A 26,367-nucleotide genomic window follows, 5' to 3' on the forward strand; every position below is an offset into this window, starting at 1 on the left:
CACAGAGAATCTTCAGCCAAACAAAAGTATATGAGCTGAATAAACGCATGTGAATTCCTTGGAGGAATAGAGAGCGAACATTAAACTGTCCAGGCAAGTTTTGATGTGCTAAGTTTTATTATTCTTTCGTGGGCTTGAATGAATTGCTGTTAAACAGGTACGGATCTGGATGACACAGTAGGATGGGGGGGGGGGAGAAAAACCCAGATCCTAACAGAATAGGAGTAACAGGAATTATTTTAATTACAGTACAAGAGGCTATAAAGCGCCTCAAACCACGCATGCGCAAACCCAACACCCTTCTCCTCGTCACCACGTGGACGGCGGTGGAGGCTCTTTTGTCTAGTCCGTTCCCTCACCTTAACTCTCGCCAGCCTGAGTCCCGGCCTGGAAAGATGAGAGAGAGAGAGAGAGAGAGAGGGAAAAAATGACATTTTGAGCAACGTTTATTGGTTCTGAGCAGCCCTCGTGACACGAACTCGCATGCCGATTGGTTCCTTGGAGGAGGGCCGCGTTTCACGTCGTCAGTAGGCCGGGTTGGTTGGCTTGCTGAGGGAGGGAGGAAAGAGATTTTTTGGGTGTGGGAGGAGGAGAACTCGGGCGCTCATGTGGAGGCCAGGCGGCGGGATAGAGTGCTCTGTGCCGGGTAAGTGGGCTTATGTGAAGGGCTGCTTCGTTCGGCCGCTCCGCTGGCCTTGGAGAGAGGTGTGGGGGGGAGACTCCCGCTCCTCGTGGGGAGGGCGAAGGCATGCCTTGCGGCGCCGGGTGTGTGTGAGTATGTGTGTGTGTGTTTCTCCACAGGACCTTAAGCGGCCATTAACCTCTCCTCCTTTTTCTCCTCCCGCTCCGGCGATTTGGAGGAGAAGGGAGGGTCTGGCGCAAGCGGTTGGGGGTGAAGGAAGGAGCCACCGGCTTTAGCTGGTCAGCGGGAGGAGGAGGGATGGAGGGCATGAGATGACCCGGTGTGCAAGCCTCCATGTGGAGGGGCAGTCTATCTCGGGGGAATAAAGAACAGGGTTAGGGCTGCTTGGCATGAACGCCTTGTTGGTGACCTTTCCTTTGTATGGGTATACTGTTTATATACTTACAATGACAATAAATAAATAAATAAAAATAGAGGCCTCAAGGCTGAATTAGATGGGGAGGGAAGGAGGGGGGCTTTTGGTCTCGAACCAGCCAGGCGGTGCTTGCGGAAAGGTGAGTGTGGCCAGGTTCTTCCGGAGAGTTGTGTAGGAGAGGAATTCCAGCAGGTGCAGTTTTCTTCGCCCCCGCAGGACGAGGTGTGACCTGTCGCAAAGTGCTCCTTAGGTAGACTGGGGATAGCAGCTGGAGCCTTTGTGTCTGGTTGTCGAGCCCAATTCCTGAGCTGTTGGCACCATCCCGCCAAGACAGTATTTATTTCTTGATTCATTCATTTGTTTAAAATATTTATATCCCATCTCCTAAAAAGAATCCACGGCATCTCACAGTGTTAAAAGAAACAGCGTTAAAAGCTAAAACAATGAATTATTACAATATTAAAAACAGATGAATAAATATAATATTAACTCTGGTAATTGTTTTAAAATAGCAATAATAATAACACAGCAGTCAACACAAATTGACCAATGGGCAGGTCACAGCAGTAACTGTGATTTGCCCGTCTTAACATCTTCAGGTTGGCAAGGACAGTCTAAATTGGGCTTGTCTGGTGCCAAAACACCCATCACTCTGTGTATGGGTGTGTGCGTGTAGGTGCGCCCTATAAGAAGAGCATTCAAGGAAAACTACAATGGCTTGTTGAACTTCTGAGCAAGTTGCAGGCGCTGTGTCACATTGAACCGAATAGGACATCTTAGCAAATGTATATGCATTGCACTGAAATAAACTTCGAGGATGCTACAGCGGTCTAAAATGTTCTGAATCTTTGTCCTTTGTTCTGCCCATAAACTGAATTTGACTGGTGGGGGTGAAAGAGGCCCCTTCCTTTGTGCTAGTCTTTTGGTGTAGTATACTCTTTGCTTGATGGCAAGACTTTCTTTCGCTATCCATTTTGGACCTGGTGATGGTTGTTTGCCTCTTTTTAAACACTAACAAGGTGAGTTTGATCTCTTAGAGCAGATTTGCTCTTGGTAACATAATGTTCAGCATATTGAGTTGTCCCAGAACATTTAGCCATAAACAAATAACCCATGTTTTATAGGAACTGAAAGTGCTTGTACATCTTGTTCCCTGGAATAAGCACATATTCCCAAAATGTTCTGTGTATTTTTGTATTTTGATCTAGCAAGGTTATTTAATTAAAATATTTTAGCCCACCTTTCTCCTTTAAAAGGACCCAAGGTGGCTTACAGCAATTAAAGTACAATATTTACGTTAGTAACAATTATACAATATTATAAGGATCAAATTAATATAATACTAAAAAACATAAGCAACACCAAAACACATTCAGTGCAGTAAGCTACAACAATTCATTTTAAAAACTGCACTCAACAGCCATGCACTCAGGGGAAGCTTGCCTGAAGAGTAAGGCATTTGCCCGTTTGTGGAAGGATACTAAGCTGGGGTCCGTCTAGCCTTCTGTGGGAGGGAGTTCCAGAGTCTGGGAACAGCAACAGAAGGCCCTCTCCTGTGTCCCCACCCAACGGACCTGTGAAAACATGCGTTTTTAAGAATTTTTAAGGCTCTGTGTATAGGTTTCCTTCCAGTCTGTTACAAAGACAGGACACCTAGGAGAGTGGTATTTCAGGGATGGATACTCCCATACAAGTGCCAAAAGCGTTCCTGTTTGTAACAGTCCTTCTATAAAACTTCTTAGAATTCTACATGTATAGCTACTACTTAGCCAGTGTGGTATTGTGGATAGAGTGTTGTTCTAGATCTGAGTACACATCCCCATCCGCTACCATGATCACTCCCTCCCCAGCCATGAAAACATACAAGGTGGCGGGGAGGGAGTGATCATGTTAGACCACTCCTTTAACATCTTGCACCCTCCTGAACACCCAATTAAGGTTGACATAACTTAGAAGCAACTTCATGATGCACAACAGAGCTACAACTCAGTACTTTGGAAGAAGTTATAGTATGGGTATATTTAGTACTTTGAAAAAAATGTTCCTTTTCTGGATTTTTAAAGAGATCTAACATTATCAGAGGACATTTTTGGATATTTTCCACCTAGTTTCTCTTCAGCACCTTTTAAATTCTAGCTTTCTTCTGCACAGAGTTAGGTATCACTTATAATAATGACTGATTGATTGATTTAAAATATTTTTACCTTGCCTTTCTCCTTAAAAAAGACCCAAGGTGGCTTATATATGTTACTTGTCAGAGCATCTTTCTTTAATGTCATCTTCCCAAACCACAAGATCATCCCAGTCAAGGCTCCTATGGGTGGCCACCTTGAGAGAGGCCCATGAATCCTCTACAAGAGGTCGGGCCTTCTTCGTGGTGGAAGCAGCTTCCAGAGTTGTTCTACCTAGCCCCCTCCCTGTGGACTTTTAGGAAGACATTGCTTTTGAGGGAGGCATTCCACACCAACCCCAGCTGACTACCTTTCCCCCCCCCCGCTTTTTTTCCTTTCCCCTCTTTTTTCCTCCACCCCATCTGGAATCAGTCTGTGCTATCTGGTGGTTGTTTTTAAGGGTTATTCCTGTTGGCTTTAAATGTCTCTATTTTTATTTTTGTTTTCTTTTTTACGTGTTTTAACCCTCCCAGAGTAGTGCTGTGATACTAATGGAAGCGGGATACAAATTAAATAGATAAATATAAATAAATAAATAGTGTAAAATCCTATATTACTACTGTTGGCAATGACTTATAAAGCTCTTAAATCCTGGAGCTTTCATGCCTTGGTACTTCTGACTGTACCGTTCCCTTTATGCCCCTGTTACTAGCCCCTAAAATCAATAGATAAAAATCATCTGCCCACATATCGATGAGAATGTGTGTGTGTGTGTGTGTGTGTGTGTGTGTGTGTATTATTGAGATATATATATGTACACTATTTGTCTGTGTCTCTGTGTGTGTGTGTGTACATATGTATGTATATATGTATATATATGTGTGTATATGTATGTATATATGTGTGTGTATATATATAAATTTATACATATATTTATATTTATATTATAAATTTAAAATAAAAAATTATTTGAGTTAGGCGTCTTTTTGTCATTTATGTTTCTGATATATTTTGTTATATTAATAAAAATTATTTTTTTTAAAAAGCATGGCTGGAATCCTAGTCAGGTTACTCCATGCTGCAACATCTTGACAGCAGTCCTACTTGTTATTATATGATAGTCAAATATCCTGAAGTATACAGTTCACTTTCTGTAAGATATTCAGTTTTATTTGCTGTTGAATCAACTGCAGAGTGGGATATTTAAGAGTTTTCTTAACTTCTTTTTTTTTAATCTCATTCTCTTCATACAGGACTTTGCTATGGCAAATAGGCCTTCTATGACTTTTTTCCTTTTACTTTCCAAATACTTACTTTGTGAACCTCGCCACCATGTGGAACCAGCCACTGTTTCGCAAACTGCAGAAACACTCATTCTTGAGAAGTCAGCCGGTATCAATGTTGATTTGGCCACAGTTATACAGAGACATCATCTTCAGGAACTTTTCTCTCGTTATGGCGAGAAGAATATGTTGACTGTTGAAGGATTCAGAAAACTGCTACGGAATATGGGCATTGAGAAGATTGAAAGAATCTCCCTAGACCATGAGCACCATCACCATCACCATAATCACATTACCCCAAGTACAAACTTGGACAAAACAGGTTGTCCTTCTGATGAATCTAGTGATGGGAAGAAAGATCTTTGGAATAATCAGGCAAAGGATTTGCCTAATATAGGGCACACTGGGCATCAGTCGGGGCCTGTGAATAGCAAGAGCACCACAGTAGCTATGACTGCCTCCACCTACACAATGGCCACAGAGGGTAACCCTCTGCTGCAGCATACAGAGACTACAGAATTGAAGTCCACACATGGAGGCTTTGCCAGCCCCAATCCCAGTATTGTGCTCGAAAACAGCAATGGGAGTTCGATTGTAAATGGGAAAGCAAATGAATCGCTCATGTTCCCAAAGGACTCTGAAAGAGGAAGTTACATGTATTCTAAAATAAGAAAGCAAGTTACACAAGAGGTGCTTGGATTTTTTTTCTCTTTGTTTTAGGAAAGTTGTGGTCTTTGAAAGTTGTAATTTTGTTTACTCTAGGAGGAAACCTTATTTATTGTTGAATTTGGAGGTGGACACCTTGTGCCCCTTTCTGACATTGGATTATATAGCCAGTGTTAGGAATCTTGGGAGTTGCATTCTAAACAGTATGAAGAAGGCCACAAATAATTTGTTCTCACTTTCTGGTTGCACAATATAATGCATTCCCACTTCCATAGAAACATCATTGCTGAAATTGCAGAAAGGATTAAAAGGTGGGCAGAGACGTGCATGTAAGTGACAGACACCCCCATCTCAGCTGCATGCACTTAGAGCAGTGGTTCCTAGCCTTGTTTAACCCTGGTGTTCTTGGACTGCAATTCCTAGAAGCCTTCACCAACTGTGATGGCCAAGGTTTCTGCGGGTTGCAGTCTAAGAACACCTCAGATACCCAAGGTTGGTAGCCACTGGATTAGAGAGTTGCTTATTAGCATTCCTTATCATGGACAGACATACATAGAGTCTCTGCTTTAGACCTTTATTGTCTTCACATGAAGGGCTGAGTGTCTTCAGGGTGGGGAGGAAGGGCACATGGGGATAGGGCTTATATGTCCATCCCTGTCATTATCCCCTTGGCCCTCTTCATGGTTTCATGCATGATGTCTTAACTGAGTTTATGTTGGGTTTGGTTCAGATGTTCTTATATGGAAGAGTCATTCCTGGCACTTCATGTTGGTATTTTAATTTCCATAGACTTGTATAATTTAGAGCTTGTGATGGGGTATTAGATTTCTTAGCTCTGTGGGTGAATCATATTTATGTATTATGACTTCACACACAATTAATTTATTTCTATGAGCTGCCTGATAGCTATAAAATATGAATGCAAGCCCATTATTCCTAAATAGGTTCTTAGTCTTTGGCTAAAATCCTGTTGTACAACTATGCAAAGAGCATAACATTTGGAAGCAAATTGCTATAAGTTAAGTCTCCATAGACATTATCTGTTGCACACTGAATTGCATGACTTGGTGTGCAGCATATAATGCTTATGGAAATTTCTGAAGTTATGGCAATTTTCATCTAAATGTTGTGCTGCTTATATTATGCACGAGAGAATTTCAGTTTTTTCTTAGTTCTTTTTTCATACTCTCTTCTCTCCATTTGTTTTCTCTGAATTTTTGTGCTTTCTTTCAATATAAATAAAACCAGATATAAGCATCTTGTGGTGCAGTGGTTAAACTGCTGTACTGCAGCCAAAACTATGCTCATGACCCGGGTTCAATCCCAGGTAGCCGGCTCAAGGTTGAGTCTGCCTTCTCTCCTTCCGAGGTCAGTAAAATGAATACCCAACTGGCTGGGGGGGGCAATGTGAAGCTTGCATAATTAACTTGTAAACCGCCCAGAGAGTGCTTGAAATACCGTGGGACGGTATATAAGCAGCACGCTTTGCTTTGCTTCATAATCTGGCCTGAAATGGAGTCTGAATTTCATACAAACATGATCACATTCAATACTTTATCAAGATGTGTGTACTTTAGGACCATTATTATAGCAAAACAGGAAACACACCTTGAGATCATTTTTAAAAAAGCATAATTTATAGTACTTCCCAACCTTCGGTCCCCAGGTGTTCTAGGACTACAACTCCCAGAAATCCTGGTCAGCCCAGCTAGTAAGGAAGGGTTCTGGAAGTTTTAGTCCAACCCATGCTTGGAAACCAGCAGCTTGATGGGTCAGATACTGCATTGTTGCCAGTCAGTCAAGAAATTGAAAACAAAGATTGGAATCCTGTTGTGCAAGTTATGCCATGTAACTTGGATGATATTGGCCATGATCATGCCACAGTTGTTTTGAGGAAATTAAAAGCTTCCTGTTTCTGACAATTTCCAAGAATCCCTAGGGATCCTCTGCATCCAGAGGAAACCTTTGGGACTGGTAGAATGGCATAGGGAACAATTTAAAGTCTAAAAATCACTGCTGTCAGTGGAACTGGGGGGCCCACCCGCAATTTTAGATCTTTAAATCTTTCCCTATCCTGTTCTGCAGCTCTGGAAGGCTTTCCCTCAGAATGAAGGAGATCTATAGGGATTAGAGATGAATGGTTCAGAGCAGCTTTTGGGTTACAGTGGTTACTCAGGTAGAACAGAAAGGTGTCTGGTTTAGCTGTACTAACAGCCTCACAAATAAGTCAGCAAAACTTATTAGTCATCAAAATATTTCTAGCACATAGTAACAGTGTTAGTACTGTAATTGGCATATTGACTATAAAGGCAGCAGGGATCTAATTCTGTTCCAATTTGCAAAATATTATCTCCTTATTGTGTAGTGATACTTTATTGGTTCGAGCCATATTTGAAATTTGCAATGATGTTAACTTAATTCATTTTTTAAAGGTTGAGTGAACATACCTATAAAATTGTTCTTCAAGGATCAAGTTGTCTGCTAGATTGATTTATATTTAAAATGCTATTAGATTATCCAAACTTCTATTAAAAACCACTTTTGCCTCATAGATATTTATAGGCCAGGATCCTGTTGGGCAATGTCTGCCTGCACAACAGGAATGATGTCATTTACAGTGGCCTATTGCTGCTGGTTAAAGGCTTCTTGTGATTTCTGAATAGACATGGCTTTGTCACATTATATGGCAACAGTATGCCCCTGAAATCACAGAAAGAAGCCTTTCATCGGCAGCCATGTGCCACATCTGATGATACCATTCCAATCTGGGTAGTGTGGGCGGCGTATAAGTTTAAATAAATAAATAAAATAAATTGTACAGGCAAAGCCACACAAGAGAATTTTAACTATACATTCATTTGTGAGTGGCAGAAACATACTGTATATATTGTCAAATAATTTGGTTCATTGTTGCACACAGAACAAAAGTGACCTTGCATTTTGCCTCCTTTGTTTCCTGCTGATCTGCTGTGTAACAAAACACTTGAAGCTTATCAGTTACTCGAGAAAAGAGCTGTAGTTTGAATTTAGATCTCGTAATGTTTATTACTATTCTGCACTATGTTTATACTTTTCTGCACTATTCTTTTCTACAGTGCTTTAATGCATCAAAACTTATGGTTTCTCATGGAATAAGTACACACGCTCTGTTGACAGTCACACAATTCAGTTATCTTTGTCCAGCTATCGTTAACCAGATTGATGGCAGATACTGTTTACTTCATGCAACAACTGAAAAGGCAGAAACTCCTCCAAAAACATACTCCTTGCAAGTCGGTAGGTTTCTTGATGAAGTCACGATTTCTACATTAATACCATATTAACCCACTTTTAAAAGATGTATTAAAAGTGAAATAAAATACTGAGTAGGAATTCATGTTGGATATTTCTATTAAAGTTTTGGCAGATGTATCCAAATGACGTGAAACATCAAATGCTGCTCAGAGACTTATAAAGAGTCTTCTCAATTACTGCATACAGTACAGAATTCTTGTGCTGTTTGCTTAAGTGCGGAAAAACAGTCCTCAGATATTTCTGTGACAAGTGGTGTTACGCCACAGTTTTTTTTCAAGAATTATGTGGCCGGGACAGATCTGTTATTCAAGAAAGCAATATCTGTAACATTTTTTTGATTTCTCGATTTCAGCTTGGATTGGTGGATTTATATCCATTTCCATCATCAGTTTTCTTTCATTACTGGGAGTAATACTGGTGCCTCTTATGAACCGTGTATTCTTCAAATTCTTGTTAAGTTTCCTTGTTGCATTAGCAGTTGGCACCCTAAGTGGAGATGCTCTTCTCCATCTCCTTCCACATGTAAGTATTCTCTTTTTACTTGTATTAATTTGGCATGTAGCAGTTGAGGCACAATACTACCATGACTTTGATGTTTTAAAAAGCCTATAAATACAGAAAGGAAATATCTGTAAGAAAACAAAGGATTTAATGTAATGAGTTTGTTTTCTACCTCAGGCCTCCTTTTTATTTTATGTGTGTGGTTTTTTTTTTTTTACACTCTTAAGTAAGTAGATTTGATATTATGTGAATACACTGAATATGCACATTCAAAATGCAAATAGCTGTAGCAGTGTAGGATCAAGCAGTGACAAGACTGTGGGGAGAAAAAGTTTATTCATTTTCTCCTCAAACCCACCCCCATGTGCAGTAGAGGTGAAAACCTACAATTCATGCCCAATATAAATAGTACCTTGAAGAGAGGGCTCGTCAGGACTATAACGAATGTGGGAAAATAATTAAATTCTCTGACATCCTCTATGCTCCTGATAGTATTCTGTCAGTGTGGTGCATTTATTTATTTAAAATATTTTTACCTCGCCCTTCTCAAGGGGACCCAGGGCAACTTACCGTATTTGCCGGTGTATAAGACGACTGGGCGTATAAGACAACCCCCCAACATTTCCACTCAAAATATAGAGGCTCTGCTGCGGTGCCGCCGCCGGCTGCCCGGGGCTCTGCCTGGACCCGCCCTGGAAGTTCATGGCCGGTGACAAGGCCCAAGGAGGGCAAGGAGGAGGGGAAGCGGGCGGGCAGAGGAGGAGGAGGGGAAGTGGCTCTCCGGCAGTGGGAGGGCAAGCAGGCAGCTGGCTCAGTGGCGCGGGCAGCCCAGCGGCGGGCTCTGGCCGCTCAGGCATGGCCAGCTCTGCTTCCCTCCCTCCATCCGGACCGATCGCCTGCCTGCCCGCGTTCCATCCTCCCCGGCCGGCGCAGCCCCGCGTCACTCAACGGTGGCGACGGCTCCTTCGAAAAAGTCTGCCTGCCGCCCTCCTGGCCCAACTGAAGTACACCCGGCATATAAGACGACCCCCCCCAACTTGGAGGCATGTTTTTCAGGGCAAATAAGTCATCTTATACACCGGCAAATACGGTACATAATTACAAATATAATATTTAATGGTGTGGTAGTATGTTGGTCTGGACCTGGTCAATTCATGTTTTACTCCTTGCTGAGCTATGAAACTCACTGGGTAACTTTGGGCTAAACATTCAAGGCATTAAGTGTGATTCTCCTCTCCATTTTATCTCACAAAAAAACCTTGTAAGGTAGGTCAAGATAAAGAGATTTACTGGCTCCACATATCCCTGTGTGTTTCATGGTTCAGTGAGGATTAAATCTTCAATTGATCAGGTCCCAGGCACACATGCCACCTACTAGGAACCTAAGAGCCTTGCCGGATCAGACTAAGAAACTTGTCTAGTTCAATATCTTGTTTTCCATAGTGGCTGACCACATGGCTCTGGGTAGTTCACAAACTGGTATCACGACAATGGCCCCGTCCTGCTGCTCCCTGTCGCTGGCATTCAGAGCCATTTGGTCTGTGATGCTGGAAGTAGCATTAAGCTTTCAAGCACAGTAGTTGTCGATAGCCTTTTCAAGGAATTAATTGAATCCCCCTTTAAAGCAATCCAAATCAATGACCATCATTACATTTTGTAGTAGCGAACTCCATAACATACTCTGTGCTTCCTTTTGTCTAATCTGAATCTCCCACCATTTAGCTTCCTTTGATTAATCTTGATTCTAGAACTGAGAGGGGTAGAAAGTTTGTTTCCCAACCAATGTCTCTCCAACCATTTCTTCCACACCATGCCTCACCTCTTGTTCTGCTGATATTCTGACTTTTTAGCCATTTCTTTTAAACTTTTGGCTAATCCATTATAGTTGGAGATGAGCCTCTTTGTGTTTTCTATGGGTGACTACCAGATAAACAAACCAAATTTAGAATTGCAGTCTTAATCTTAAGTGTAGCCAACTTAATTAAGACTCATTTAAAAATTGCTTTGATAGATAATACTAGTGTTGGGCTTTTCAAGATATAACTCTCAGACTTAACCAAGTATTCTCTCAGACTGAGAGACAAATGGGGTTGATAAACTACAATCTCTCTCTGCACTTATTTTTTCTTGTCTTGGGAAGGTATTTGAATTGCCTTTTCCCCCCTTTTTAGTCTCATGGAAGACATTATCATCATCATGAGAAACCAGTGGTGGAACACAGTAAAAATCCTCCTTTTAAGGACCTTGTTTTTCAAAGTTCAGAAGAAAGCGCATATTTGGATTCTACGTGGAAGGGCCTTACAGCACTTGGAGGACTATATTTTATGTTTCTCGTTGAGCACTTGATCACTTTAATCAAGCAGTTTAAAGGCAAGAAAAAAAAGGTAAGGAAATAATACTTGAATGAGTGGCTTTAATTTTTTTCTGTATCTTAATTTCAAGGGACAGCTTGCCTGGAGCTCAAACAATGCATAAACTATACAAGCTCCTGCCTGCCATGCATACTTGTCCCGCTTCCAGGCCTGCCTCATTTGTAATGGACTAGTGCCTATATGGGGAGAGCCAATACTTTCATAGCCATTCTGCCTCCAGTAATTGTATTCTGGCAACCAGAGGTAAGTATCTTTCTATCAGCCTTATTTTTTACAGGAAATATAAACTTTTTCTTCATATCCTTCCATTGAAATCCGTCAGACTTAAAGTAATTATTCCAGTTAAAGGGAATGGTTTTTTATTGGGTAGTAATCTCTGTTACAATCAGAAACTTTCTTTGTGGAGTAAATTATCAACTTGGATGCATTACATTGAAGTATGAGAGAATGGTTGTAAGAAGTTTTTGTTAAACATCTCAAGGATTTGGAACAAATTATGAATTGAAATTTTTGTACTGTGACATAATTCATGTAGACTTAAATTGTGACCAGAGCTGAACTGTATTCTATTAATTTGAGATTTCCCTTAGGTATTTCAGGGCTTTCTAAACGTGTGGTTTATTCCTCATTGTTTATTGATAAATTCTTTTTTCCTGTGAGTTAAGTGGTTAAAATGTCAATAACTTCAATTTTTTTTTTCCGGAATTAGAAAAAGAATGAAGATGATGAAGCTGAAATCAAGAAGCAGCTGTCTAATTATGACTCTCAACTTTCAGCCAATGAAGAAAAAATAGATGCAGATGACAGTAAGTGTCAGGAAACATTGGACAGCAGGGCCAGTCAAAATGTTCTAAGTTATTCTTTTGGTCTCTTTGCCATAGCACACAGTGGATCTGTGCTTGCACAGAGCAGCACAAATGGAGAGTTATAGAGCTTTTTAAAAAAGTAGGAACTGGTTTGTTTGTTTGTTTGTTTGTTTGTTTATATCCTGCCATTCTCCTTCAAAAGGACTCAAGGCAGCTTAGATCATTGAAATACAATATTAAAGCTAAAAACAATAAATATACAAATAATAAAAAGGAACAGATACCACCCTGAAAAATGGTAAAAAACCCAGTCAAAGGAGTAATGCATAATCATCTAAAAATCACGCTCAGATAGCCAGTTACTGGGAGAGCTTGCCTGAAGAGTAAGGTTTTTTGCCTGCTTGCAGAAGAAGGACAGCAAAGATGGGGAGTTCCAATGTCTGGGAGCAGCAGCAACAGAGAAGGCCCTCTCCTGTGTCCTCATCAGATGCACCTGTAAAGATGGAGGGACTGAGAGAAAGGCCTGTTTGTCAAGAGGGAACTGCTTGCTCTAGGCACATCTGTTTAAAAGGTGCTAAGGATACATGACTTCCTCTTCACATCTAAACAGCATTGTGGAGAACATTTCTCTCACTTCTCATTTTTGGGGGGCTTTCTGTTTAGATATAGGTAACTGTCTTGTTTTAGAAATGAAACTATAGTGTTTTTCTTGTCACATTTGTGAGAGAAGGTTTTGACATAGTGTGTCTAGTATCAGCTACCTACTGTATGATTGTTAATTCTATTATTTTAGCTGAAGTGAAATATTCTTGCTGTTCCAGAGTTGAAATAAAAACAGTTGGAGCTGAAACAGTTTTGCCCCTCTACAAGTTTTTGCCTTTGTAATTTAAAAAAAGTTCAAGCACTTCCTCAAATGTAAGAACACTGAACAACATTTGAAATTATTACTAACATAAATACACCAACAGTCAAAGAAAAGCAGAGGAAGGGAAGGAAAAGGGTGCTAGAGAAGGAGCTATTCTGTAAATTAGGTTACACAAAAGAGATAATCATGCCATTAGGTGAAGTATACCTGCCAGTGAGCCCAAACAACATCAGTAAAATTCCTTGGTTCAGATCCGAGGTAAGGGGGATGCATATGTAGGATGATTAACTTTTTTGAAATAGTGAAGACATCACTGAAAGTGAATTATCTCTCAGTCTGTTTTCATGAAGAGGATAGGCATTGGTTTTTCCAATGCTCTATTGTAAAAGCCCAAAGGAGTCACTTCTGGCAACCGTCTGGCTCGCAGTGCAGATATATAGTTAGAATTGATGCACATCTTTAAGTTCAGTATTGAATTTGGATTGATCTTCTAATGAGGTCACCGAAGTGTTCTTTGCCACTGCAGCTGCCACTTCCCTCCCCCTCCCAAACTATTGCTGGAGCAATGAGGAGGCCTCTGTTAGTCCTTGATATCTGGAATAGCAAGGTCTCTTGGGGGCAGGGGACTTGCAGCTTTCTGTAATGCCTCAGCACATAATAGGAATAATGGGCCTCTGCAATGACATGAGCATCTTAAAAAGCAGAGATAACACCTTGCCGACAAAGGCCCGCATGGTCAAAGCTATGGTTTTTCCAGTAGCGATGTATGGAAGTGAGCTGGACCATAAAGAAGGCTGACTGCCTAAGAATTGATGCTTTTGAATTGTGGTGCTGGAGGAGACTCTTGAGAGTCCCCTGGACTGCAAAGAGAACAAACCTATCCATTCTGAAAGAAATCAACCCTGAGTGCTCACTGGAAGGACAGATCCTGAAACCGAGGCTCCAGTACTTTGGCCATCTCAAGAGAAGACTCCCTGGAAAAGACCCTGATGTTGGGAAAGTGTGAGGGCAAGAGGAGAAGGGGATGACAGAGGACGAGATGTTTGGACAGTGTCATTGAAGCTACCAACATGAATTTGACCAAACTCCGGGAGGCAGTGGAAGACAGGAGGACCTGGCGTGCTCTGGTCCATGGGGTCACGAAGAGTCGGACACGACTTAATGACTAAACAACAACAACAAGCAATGACATGGCCCAAGCACCTGGGATTCTGTCATTTCATTGTTCTGGATGCTTAGATGTAATGACAACTACAGTGGTGCCTTGCTTAACGAGGATAATCCATTCCAGCGAAATCGCTGTAGAACGAAATCCTCGTTAAGCGAAATAAAAAAGCCCATTGAAATGCATTGAAAAGCCTTCAATGCATTCCAATGGAGTGAAACCGTCCAGCGAAGATCCTACATAGGGGCAGCCATTTTTGCTGCCTGTAAAGTGAGGAATCCGTCCTAGAAAACAGTGGGGGCCATTTTGTACACTCGGTGGCCATTTTGAAACCCGACGATCAGCTGTTTTAGATCGTCGTAATGCAAAAATCGGTTCCCAAGGCAGGGAACCGATTATCGTGAAGCGGATTTTTCCCATTTAAACCATCCTTTTGCAATCGTAAAAACCTAATCGTCAAGCGATTTCCTTCTTGAGCAAGGCAATCGTTAAGCGAGGCACCACTGTATATGTCCTTCAGTTAAGGGTGGGGACAGAGATGGGTGCCTAGCATCTGTGTAGCATTTTTTAAAATAACTTTAATTTGTTCAAAGTGCATTGCATGAATGTCTTGTTGGAAGAATTGCAGGGTAGATCTTACTGTAATTTTAGGTTGACAGATAGAGGTTATAAGGTTGTGACAGAGTCGAGAGTTGAATAGAAGACATTTCCATTTCACTGTTGAGTTCATTTCTTTATCCACCACACCATAACTGCTCTTCATTAGAGCTGCATAGAATTTTATTTATAACTACATTGGTTTAGGATATTTGCTTACAGAATAATGGTGTTTAATTTCTCTTATGATTAGATATGTTGAACAGATTTCTAACTGCTAGCCAGATTTCAATAAATGTTCATGTCACTACTGCTATGGACAGATTCCTCTTAACTGATTGTTATACTTCTTTCTTGTTAGTCTAACGCAGAAAAATAATGGGTAAATATTCCTTGTGTTTGAAAAAACTGTTACTAAATAATATTGAATGCAGTTAGATCAGCTCGGTTAAAAAGAAGGAATTACAGCATTTCTATTTACTCTTGATTACTTTTATCTAGAATTGCTGCCCTGCTTCTGAATTCCAAATTTTTAGCATTATTTAGAATTTAATTTAATCATAAGTTTATATTAAAAGCATAGGTCTTAAAAAGGGTAAATCAAATTGATTTAAACTTAGCAACTAAGTAATTTTGCATGGTATTCTTAGAAAATGCTCAGTTATAGTCATATTGACTGGAAGTTGAAAGCATGCTGTTAACATATTAGTGACTAGAGCCTGGATTAATGCATGACTGTTCATAATATCTGTTAAAAGTAACTCCTGGTAAATAGTTTAGGACTGCAATCTTTTTTGTACTCTTTGGCTAAGTTACGTGTTTGCCCAAATTTGAAAAGCACAATAAGCCCACAGTTCACACTGATAATAGTAGAATCAATGAGCATTTATAATGTTATTGAAATAATAAATGAGTCTTCCATTTCGAGCTTGTGGCGTTTGTAGTTTTCATCAGTCTCTAATACAACTATTGAAGGTTTTTGTTATGTGCAAAGACTAAACATTAGGGGCATAACAGTATGTGAAATCAATTTGAAGTAAACTCATTTTGATCTTGAGATTAAGGATTGTATACAGATGTCTTATCCTTTTCAATTATATGATGAAATTTATTCAGAAAATAATAGTTATTAACATGATAGTGATTGCTAGGACAAATTTTACAAGAAATGTTGATAAAAGCCAGTCTCATAGGTCATTTAGTTAAAGAACTTCTAGGGGACTGAAGAAAGTAGAAATCCATGGACTTGACATAAGTATCCTGTAAATAAAGGTAAAAGGATACGTGTTACATTTATATTTTACATTTTCTGCAAGGAACTGTTTTTATCCTTGCAGCAAACCTTACATTGGTTAGGCTGCGTCATTCAGTGAGTTTTATGGCTGAGTAGGTATTTGAACCGCCCCAGTCTTGAACTGACACTCTAGCCACTACATCACTCTGTGCTTTGTCTCTCAAGTAGAGGATTTGTCTTTTTGCCTTCCTTGTCATATTTTAAAGCTTCCTAAGAATGTTGCAATTGATGCTTCTGTCCTTTTTCTACTCCAGAATGATGTCATTTTTTTACTAAGACAAGGGTTAGTCTAAACATGTGGATGAAAATGTTAAGGGCTTTGCTAGTATTTCGTTGGTGCTAGAAGCCACTTGTGCTATATTAAGGCTTCATTGGACTACAGAGATAGCAGGTCAGAAAATTTACATTGTGGTGGAAATGAATGGCTTTTGTTGAATAGAATTTCAGCGCTGAATTTCCTACAACCAGTTCATCTTGTTTGGCCGTCTAGTCATTTTGTGCAACTTTCCTGTTTGCATGTTAGTCGTTGCATGTTACATGTATGATGAGTTGACTTCTGTTCTTAATTCTGATATTCTCGTCTGAGATGCTCTGGAACTGGTTTCAAAAAATGAGACATAGCCATTGCTAACATGAGCAGTATGAGTATGCATTGTCAAAATGTCTCTTATCTGATAGTGTTTATCTGACAATGTGAATGATACTTTATTTTCCAAGAACTAGTATCTTATCAGTGTGAAGTGATTTCATACTGTATTTTATACTAACCAGTGATCCACTTTCTCAAATCATACTGAAAATTACTTTCTCTGCTCTAAAAGCAGGAAAGGAGTACAGCTTACTGCAAATGTTATGCTGGTGCTACTTTAGGCATGATCAATTTCTGGAATTAGCTATTAAAGTTTCTTCTAATTTACCTTGATATTTGGAGTTCAGTGTTCAGATGCTGACACTTAACAAATTTATGTTGATATATATTTTTGTAGCTTTAAATTTTCTAATAAAAGGAGAACCTCTTTTCACTCAACTAATATTGTATAACAAGATTGCAGCATTCCTAGATCTATCCACCAGGTCATGCAGAACCGCATGTATTTATTATGAACCATAAGTTGTTGGTATAGAATGGGACTAGTCAGCATCAGTCTACAGTGTTGTTCTTCACCCCATTACCAGTGCTGCAGAGGGTGTCATTATGTTCAGTATTCTTGAATGGGTGATACAGAAGCAGAAAGCATCTTGGCTTCACTTTTTGTCCTTGCATCATTCTCTGTTCAAAGCATGTACACAAGCTGCCTGGACCAGAGGAGAGTACAGTGAGAAGCAGGGTGGATTTCATTTAAATCAAATTGATTTAAATCACATTTTTAATTGATTTGAATTTTTTAAAATCTGATTTTTTATTATTTAAATGTTAAAAATATATTTTTAAATTTAAATCATTGTAGAAATTGATTTTTTAAATTAAAAATCATTGATTTTTTATCCATCCTGTTGAGAAGACAGTTCTTCTTCCTGTTGCTCCCACATGGACAAGCAGACAAAGTAACTCTGAATGCTTTTCATATCTTGTTTGCTAAGCTGGTCTAGCCAACAAGCAGTTTGGCTGATGAAAAGTCAGGCAGCCATCCTTACAAACTTAGGAAGAGGACAGTTACTGCTGAAGAATGAAGCCTTTGGCAGATTTCTGTAGAAACTGAGATGGAGGACGGAGGCCGCAAAACTGAGACTCTCTTGTATTGTTCCTGACCGAATGGATTTTGATTCCAATTTCACCGCTGGTGTTTATCACAGTGGCTTATTGTTACTGAAGTGATTAACAGTTCATTAGCAACATCCCCCACTTCACCACTAGGGGTTCCCAGAACCATACAGTAATTTCACATTTGGTTTTCTGTTTTCTTTATTGAACAGTTTCTTACCTTCTGAGCTTTATGCTTCAGAAAAAACATTTTCACCTGCAACTTCTTTCTCGTGATGTTTGTGTTCTCTCTCTCTCTCTCTTTTTCCTAGTCCAGTCTTGCCAATTTTGTCATGCTCAGATATATCAGCTTTTATATTTTTCTAAATCTTCATTTTGGTAGCCCCAAAGAGCTAGATACAGTTTAGCTGTTGTATCTGTTTCCTTGAGCTCTGGTGTGGCTTCACAAAAAGCACAAAGAAGTTGTTCTCTTAATTAAGATCTGAGAGTTTTATGCTAAAACGTATTGACAAAAGCATTGCAAGTGGCCAGGATTTCATCTCCTGTCACAGCATAACCCAGTTCATACTTGTAAGCAGGCTAATGATTTTCTTAATTTTACATACACTGCTGTATGCACAATCTGTATAGAGACACTGCTGAGACCATTTATGGATTCAGCGCACAGGGCCTGAAAGTGAGGTTGGTGGTTGTATTGGTGCTCCTTCTAGCTGCCAAAAATGACTGCTGATAGCCTACTTCTTAGATTTCTTGGTAGAGTTCTAAATGGAAGGCATTATAGGGTAGAAATTTTTCAAAGAGCTAGCTGTGTTAATATTAAAAAGGAGTTGTGGCCATTTTAAAAAAAAATTAATGTGAGGTTTTGTGGTTTAGAGCAGTGGTTCTTAACCTTTTTGAAAGAAACGCCCCCTTGAGCCATTGAGGAAGTTATCATCGCACCCCTCCCCGCAGTGATATCTTTTTTAAAATTATTTATTTATTTATTTATTTATAATGCCCCCCAAGGGGCGATTTCATTTTTCAGGGGGGCGGTAAAACGAAAAGGGGCGGCATGGGGGCGCTGGAGCAGAAGGGGGGCAGTAGGGGGGCGCTGGAGCAAGCCAAACCTGCTAAGATGGCTGCAGCCTTTTTACAGAGTGCATGAATATATATTTGCCTCCAATCTTAATTTAGTTTCAGAGTTTTTGTCTTGAAATTTTTAGTTCCTGTATTGTGGTTTGTTTTTATGCCCTTTTTATATTTCTTTTTGCGTCTTAAAATTCGCTTGCAACTAAATCATTAAATGTTACTTTTTTGGGGCATTTCATTTTCTTGGAATTGAATTTTGTTTTCAGGGGTCATTGGATTTAAGTGTTATAAATAAATAAATAAATAAATAAATAAATAAATAAATAAATAAATAAATAAATAAATAAATAAATAAATAAATAAATAAATAAATAAAAGATATCATCACCGCGGGGAGGGGGGCGATGATAACTTCCTCAATGGCTCAAGGGGGCGTTTCTTTCAAAAAGGTTAAGAACCACTGGTTTAGAGCGTGGATTATCTGCTTGACAAGTTCAGCAAGCTATGGTTTGAGGAAGTAAATTATAATCCATGAAAGGTCATGTCAGAATAAACCTGTTAGTCTTGAAGGTAACACAAAAGTCCTTTTTAAGTCTTTGTTTTTTGTCTGGGGAAAATATTGTGGGTTTTGTGTATAAATTGACCCCAGGAACATAGGTCAGAAACAAATGTTTTATTAGGTACACTGCCTTCCATTGAGATCTGTGGAGCATCTGGGATTTCTAAGAATAAATTATTACGATACTGAAGATACAAACATGTAAAACAGATTAATGTTCCTGACAATCTGTCCTTTGTTTCACATTGAGAACTTACCAACGATTTGCTTTTCCTTCATTTTCCCAAGGGCCTGAAGCTTACCTGGAAGCACATTCACCAGACCCATCAAATTTCATCTCTCAAAAGCCAGTAGCTCAAGAAGAAGAAGAAGTAATGATAGCTCATTCCCACCAAGAAGCTACAGATAATGAATATCCATCCAGAGGGTGTCGAAACAAATGCCATTCACATTTACATGATACTCTAGGACAGTCAGATCATCTGAGCCATCATCACCATGACTACCACCATATTTTACATCATCATCACCATCAGAACCACCACCCACATAGCCATAGCCAGCGTTACTCACGTGAAGAACTGAAAGATGCTGGTATTGCTACTCTGGCCTGGATGGTAATCATGGGTGATGGACTACACAACTTCAGTGATGGCCTTGCAATCGGTTAGTGTGTTGTCTTGTTTTTTTCTTCTAAGTCTACTTCATGTTTTGTGTGGCTGATCCAACTCCCAATTTTTCTCAAGTCATGTCCCCTTCACTGTTTCTTTGTTGAGCTCATTAACATATAGTTTGACCAAAAAATATTATGCTCTTGTTCAAACCACAGGTATAAAATATATATAGACTATATGTAGGTATAATTGCATTTTCTAAATAAGATTCTCAGTAATGTTCTTTCACTTCTCTCCTAGGGGCTGCTTTTACTGAAGGTTTATCTAGTGGCTTAAGCACTTCTGTTGCAGTCTTTTGCCATGAGTTGCCACATGAATTGGGTAAGGCAGACATGTTTTAGTGAATATCAAGAATTTTTCCCCTGCTTCAGCTGTAGTAATGATACTGCAAGGGAAGTAGCAATTTGGGGATTTCATTGCTTTAGTTACAGTTTTGGTGACTAACAGTAATTTCTTGTTCGCATTGCTTTAGTGGATCAGATTTAAGGCTTATGTAGTCCAATATCCTATCCTCTCCTCATGGGAGTAGCAGAATACATAATAAAAATTCCAAAAGCATGACTTGAGGTCATTGGACCTGTTTCCTTCATCAGCTGATATTCAGAAATGTTCTGATGCTGGAAGTGATATGTAGTCTAATAGCTTACTAATAGCTGTTGGATAGCTTTTGTTTACTATGAACTTGTTGGATCCAGTTTTCAAGCTATTGATGTTGGGGGAGAATCCATTCCTTTCTTTTGTCTTTAATCTCTTACATAGCATTTCAAGACTCTGGTTTCTACCCTCTTTCCCCAAAATAAGACCTAACCTGAAAATAAGCCCTAGTATGAATTTTCAGGATACTCGTAATATAAGCCCTACCCCCAGAATAAGCCTCAGTTAAGTGAAACCCTGCCCTCCACCATTGTTCAGCAACCAAAAGAAGATGACATGACTGTATTTGAATAAATGTAGATTGTTGTACATGAAAAAATAAAACATCCCCTGAAAATAAGCCCTAATGTCTTTTTGGAGCAAAAATTAATATAAGACCCTGTCTTATTTTCGGGGAAACACGGTAGTATTAGAAGAAGGAAGAATCTATCCACTTTCTCCATGCATAATTTCATATACAGTACTTACGTTATATCCCTCCCTCTCAGTTGCCTTTTTTTCTAAACTGAAAATCCCCAAACTTTGCAACTTCTCCTAAGGGAATTTTTTTTTATCATTTTGGTTTCCCCTTTTTGCACTTCCCTCTCGTTTTTCATTCAACTCTTTATGAGATATCCATCATCCCTATCTTGGACTGTTACTGCCAGCTCAGACCCACATTAGTGTGTACAGTGGTGCCCCGCATAGCAAGGTTAATCCGTTCCGGATTAACCGCTGTGTGGAAACATCGCTAAACGGAACAGGGAAACCCATTCAAAATGGGCACAAAACTCACCGTTCAGCGATGTTCCTCCATAGCGGCACCCATTTTCGCGCCCTCGGTAAGCGAGGGCAGGGCGTGAAAACGCTGCGTGCGGCCATTTTGGGTCGTCCGGCGGCCATTTTGGAACCGCCGATCAGCTGTTCCCCCGACGTCGCAATGCGAAGATCGGTAAGCGAAACGCTTACTGATCTTCGCAATGCGAGTTTTGCCCATTGCGACCGTCGGTATGCCTTCGCATTAGCGATCCCAAAAAACGGATTGCTATGCGAATTCATCGTTACACGGTGCGCTCGTTAAGCGAGGCACCACTGTATATATGAAGTTAGGATGTTTTTTCTCAGTGTGCATTAGTTTATACTTTCCTGCATTGAACTGCTTGTGCCATATTAATAGAAATTTGTAAAACTTATTGCTTGCTTTTAACATCCTTCAGTAGTTTTGAAAATCCAAATTTTTAAGAAAGGCTCAAAATATATATTGAAGCACCTTAGGAGTCAAGGGAAATCAAGAGATATTTTGGAATTTCAGTTGGCAGCCAGCTGCTCATATGAAATTGTGCATGTCTTTCTTTGTTGAAGGAGATTTTGCTGTGCTTCTGAAAGCTGGCATGACAGTCAAACAAGCCGTTCTTTATAATGCCCTCTCGGCCATGCTGGCATACCTTGGAATGGCTACTGGGATACTCATTGGCCACTATGCTGACAATGTTTCCATGTGGATCTTTGCGCTTACTGCTGGGCTGTTCATGTACGTGGCTCTTGTCGATATGGTGAGTATGTGAAGAGCATTAGATACTGTTTGGACTTCAAGATTAAATAGTTGCTGTCATAGATCTCAAATTTCAGTGAGACATACCTCTGTCCTGGCATTGATTTCAGCATGCCCATATTTATACAAGCAGTCGGTCTGTGGCTTGAGCTATGAAAGAAATTAAGTTGTGCATTGTGTGTGTAAAGTAACTTCTTCAAAACTGATGGACTAGAAATAATCTGGTGTACAGAGTCAAGATCCATTATCTAAACTTGTGGCCAGCTAAATGTATCCAGAAGGTACCGATAGGAAACTGAGGAACAGAGTTCTTTTTTTGTGGCTTGCCCTAGCAGTCAGCCATCATTTGTTTTAGTATAAGCCTCTGGGAAGCTTTGCTGGAATACTGAAGCCCTTTTGAAAAAGAACACAAAAGAGGACAGACCCCTTTATTATCCAGCATTGCTCTGAGCATTCTGACACCAGAATCAAAAAAGAACAATTATTTGTTGGAAAAGATAAAAATGGAAAGGAATGCAAGAAGAATAAGAGCACATCTACACTGGCTCTATTTGTGCAGGATGGTATGGTCTAAATAAGGTTGCTTGAAGAGTGGGAAGTGACCATTTGGCACAGTCTTCATTTCCAAATGGCATACCTCCTCCCCGCTGGCAACTTCAAGGCTCCTGAGCTTGCTTGGCAGTTGTCGAAAATGGCTCTCAACCCAGTTTCTTCTTATTCTCTTAAAGAATAAGAAGCTTCTGGTTATGGTCTTGGGCCAACAGAGGAGAACTTGTCCCACATGGGACTTTAATTCCAAGCAAACAGGCTGTGGATCGAGCTCTAGCATATTTCTACTGTTAAACAGTCATCCCATGCGGTTGGTCGTTATGGCAGGCTTTCATTTTACAGTGTTTGCCCTAGAGATCAGATGAGCTTGACTTCAATAAACAGGTCCATCAGACGTCTGGTAACCGAAGCAATGGAACTTCTTGGAGATGCTGGGGGACTTTTCTGTGCTCTGAAGGATGGGGAGATCACCCACTGCTGCTGACTTTTGCAAATGGGGAATTTAGGAGCTGATTTCTTTTGCAGCGTAAGAAATGAAAGGCTGGGGTTGCATTTAGTGCCAAGATGCAGCCTGATCCGTCCCATGTTTTTTTAATTGCATGGTCTTGGTCTAGGTATGTATGAAGTGGGTGGCAGCCAAAGTTAGTTTAGCAGTCTGTGGGAAAGGCTTGATTTTTGTCCATTATCACACACACTGGGAACAGACTAGAGTGCACCAATCTGCACTAAAAAAAAGAGTAGGGGGCCCTGAGAGGGGGTCAAAAAGAGTATGGGTTGGGGTGCACTGGGGGCAAATTGGTCTGCCTGTGTGGTCGCTGGAAGAAAGAGCGAACCAATGTGCCAGACAGCAGGACAAATGCCAGTATCGATGTGCCCTGAAATAGTTTGCTTGAGCTCTTAAAAGCTGGTGCTTATAATGTCATATTTGCATTATGGAATTACAGGGCTGGAATTCTTGAGTAGTAACCATTCCTGTTGGGGGTGAGGATGCACATATCAAGTCCCATTGTAACATTGCAAAGTGCTATCTGCTAACTTGAACCCTTACAGAAAAAGCATATATTTGCATTTTTAGTGTTTTAGCTTTACTGTTATGTGAATGAATGTATTTTGTTTTTAACTCTAGGTGCCTGAAATGCTCCACAATGATGCTAGTGATCATGGATGTAGCCGCTGGGGATATTTCCTGTTACAGAATGCTGGAATTCTGTTAGGTTTTGGCATCATGCTACTTATCTCCGTGTTTGAACATAAAATTGTGTTTAGCATAAACTTATAGGGATGGACCTAGATGAAAACCTGCAGAGTTCTGTTTAAGTGGAAGAAGACTATTTGTGCCTTTTCCTCTTTCCCCTGCAGCCCTTTATGGCCTTCAAAATCTGCTCCAAAGGGTGGATGACCTTCCAGAAAAGCATAAATAGTATGGGTGGCCGAGGGGCTGCATGGAGAAGAGAAGTGGCGTAAATTGCTGCCTTAGTTTCCTCTAGTAGGAATCCTCCAGGAGCCACTTCCATGAACAGAAGAAGCCTTTTCATTCATGAGAATGATGCTCTGGATCCAACTCATAATGCTTTCTTCACTTTCCTGATGTTGGCATTGTATTGGTACTGTAACAATAGGCACTTCTTTTCCCTGCTTTCCTCATTTAATTGCCTACTGACTAGAAATGTAGATTTGGCTCTTTTTTTAATGTGAACTTCTTGTATACATGGCAGAGTACTGTATATAGCACTGTCAGAAAAACTGGCCTATTAAATGCCACACTTTACCAAGCACAGTGGAAGTTATAACACTAAGGGAAGTAGTTTTTAATTTGCAAATTGTGTTTTAAAGTTATTTAATGTCACAAATGTATCTATAGCATGCGTTGTCAAGTTCTGTCTTGTATACCGTCAGCTGGTACAAATGTGAACTAATCTTGCTTTTACTATTCTAGATGTAGAAATACCTAACATTGTCACTTTCATTCTCACTGTTCTCTAAAAGAAAAGCATAGTGCTCTGAACATCTGTAATCACTTGTGGCTGCAATCCAATTTTTTCAGTGAAGATACTTAATATTGAGATTATCATTTTTTGAAAAAGCTTCTTGATCAATCCTTTATTAAAGGTTTACCAAAAAGTTCAATATAATAAAGTAAAAACTCCCATTGGCTACAAAATCAACAGTGAACAAGCACTGGTGATTCTTTGTTGTAATTTGATAATGTTTTCAATAAGCTGCACAATGGATTGAGATGGAAGTGTTGGCAGAAATATAAAGCCAGTGGGGAAAAAAGCTGATTTCTAGAGGTGCTAATACAATACTGAGAGAGGTGTAAGAAACTTATGGCACCGGTAGCAGCACAAGGAGTAGGAATTGCCTGTGGGAATTCTTGCTGTGTATTTTGTCTTACAGTTCAGTCTAAATTTAGTGCTACGTATGAGTTTTTAGCAGCCAACCAGTAGAGGCTGAATTGTTGAATCAGAACAACTGTTTCACACCCCACCTATGCTAAACATAGAAACAGTGTGGAAAGAACATCCTTCACTTCCTAAGGAACTAAATTATTGCATGCTTGGTAAGCTGCATATTACAGAACTGCCAAACTTCTAAAGCAAGGGAGAAGAGACATTTCAGTTTCATAAAGAAGAGGTGAAACACCAGCCTAATTCTGTGGTACTGACTTCTCTGAGTATCTAGTATAAATTCCAAATTTTTGCTTCAAATTTGTCTTGTTACAAGGTTTTCTGCACAGAAAAAAAATGTTGCTAGGACTAGCCCCATTTGATAGCTCTGCCAGTCCATCTACATTGTATGTTGATTTTCTCAAAATGTCAGTGTTCAAACACTATAAATTTTACTGCAGTTGTGGAACAGAGCTGTTGAAGAACAGAGACATTTCTGTCACACAGTATTGTTTCCTGCCCGCTTTAAGGGTAGAACAATTAGCCTGACAGCTGCAAAACCCACTACAAGAGAAATAATAATTCCAGTTCTATATCCATCACTGATACTATGATGGCTCCAGTATGTTTTATTTTGGAGGGTGGGCGAGTATGTAGGTTAGAGCTATTGGGCAGTGGGTGCCATGACAGTATCTGGCTAGACCTGCCTTCATGCTAGTCCTAAATAATCTGACCTCTGAAAAGCCTTTGTTGGGCAAAAGACATTTTTGCTATTCTTATTGCACAAATAAGATTGGAAATATACGTTTGGAGTAAAAAAATCTACCAAATTCAAATATGTCGGCCTAGATCCAATTGGCTCTCTCAACTAGAGTAAACCTACTGAATCAGCTGCAGAATGATGGGCCAACACTTAACCAACTAATTTATTTAGTAAGTCTAACTTAAGAGTAGCAGCTGGATTTAGGCCAGGGTTTCCAGGTTCAAGTCCAATGCCATCTATTGTACTAAACTGGATACCATCTGCAAATATCAGAGGATCAAAGTCTTTCTGAATATCTGTAGATATAAGGTTTACACTTATTTTATAAGGTGAATGCTTGTTAAAATCTGAGAAAAGAGGTAGTGTTCTAACTATAATAGGAAGTCTTATAGAAGAATTCTGTCTGTAATTGAAATGAAATACAGTGACTCGTTTTGGAATTAAATGTGCATTCTGTGCTTTGCCTGA

The 26,367-nt window shown here is 39.8% G+C and overlaps 1 protein-coding gene across 1 annotated transcript; it reads left to right on the top strand.

Moving 5' to 3' along the window:
- The first annotated feature begins 301 nt into the window (after window positions 1–301).
- Window positions 302–26,367, top strand: SLC39A6 (solute carrier family 39 member 6). Its single transcript, XM_020797156.3, has 10 exons — window positions 302–646; window positions 4,423–5,142; window positions 8,214–8,394; window positions 8,765–8,934; window positions 11,085–11,297; window positions 11,995–12,091; window positions 19,630–20,007; window positions 20,256–20,336; window positions 22,011–22,201; window positions 23,876–26,367. Exons 2-10 carry the CDS (start codon window positions 4,432–4,434, stop codon window positions 24,026–24,028), a joined length of 2,175 nt encoding a protein of 724 aa, XP_020652815.2. The 5' UTR covers window positions 302–646; window positions 4,423–4,431; the 3' UTR covers window positions 24,029–26,367.

Source organism: Pogona vitticeps, chromosome 4 (genome assembly GCF_051106095.1).
Source record: "Pogona vitticeps strain Pit_001003342236 chromosome 4, PviZW2.1, whole genome shotgun sequence".
NCBI lineage: Eukaryota > Metazoa > Chordata > Lepidosauria > Squamata > Agamidae > Pogona > Pogona vitticeps.

Coding starts and splice junctions, on each gene's coding strand:
- SLC39A6 (XM_020797156.3), top strand. CDS start 4,432: ATGGCAAATAGGCCTTCTATGACTTTTTTCCTTTTACTTTCCAAATAC. Junction 8,935..11,084: donor TTCTCCATCTCCTTCCACAT/GTAAGTATTCTC, acceptor CCCCCTTTTTAG/TCTCATGGAAGACATTATCA. Junction 11,298..11,994: donor TTAAAGGCAAGAAAAAAAAG/GTAAGGAAATAA, acceptor TTCCGGAATTAG/AAAAAGAATGAAGATGATGA.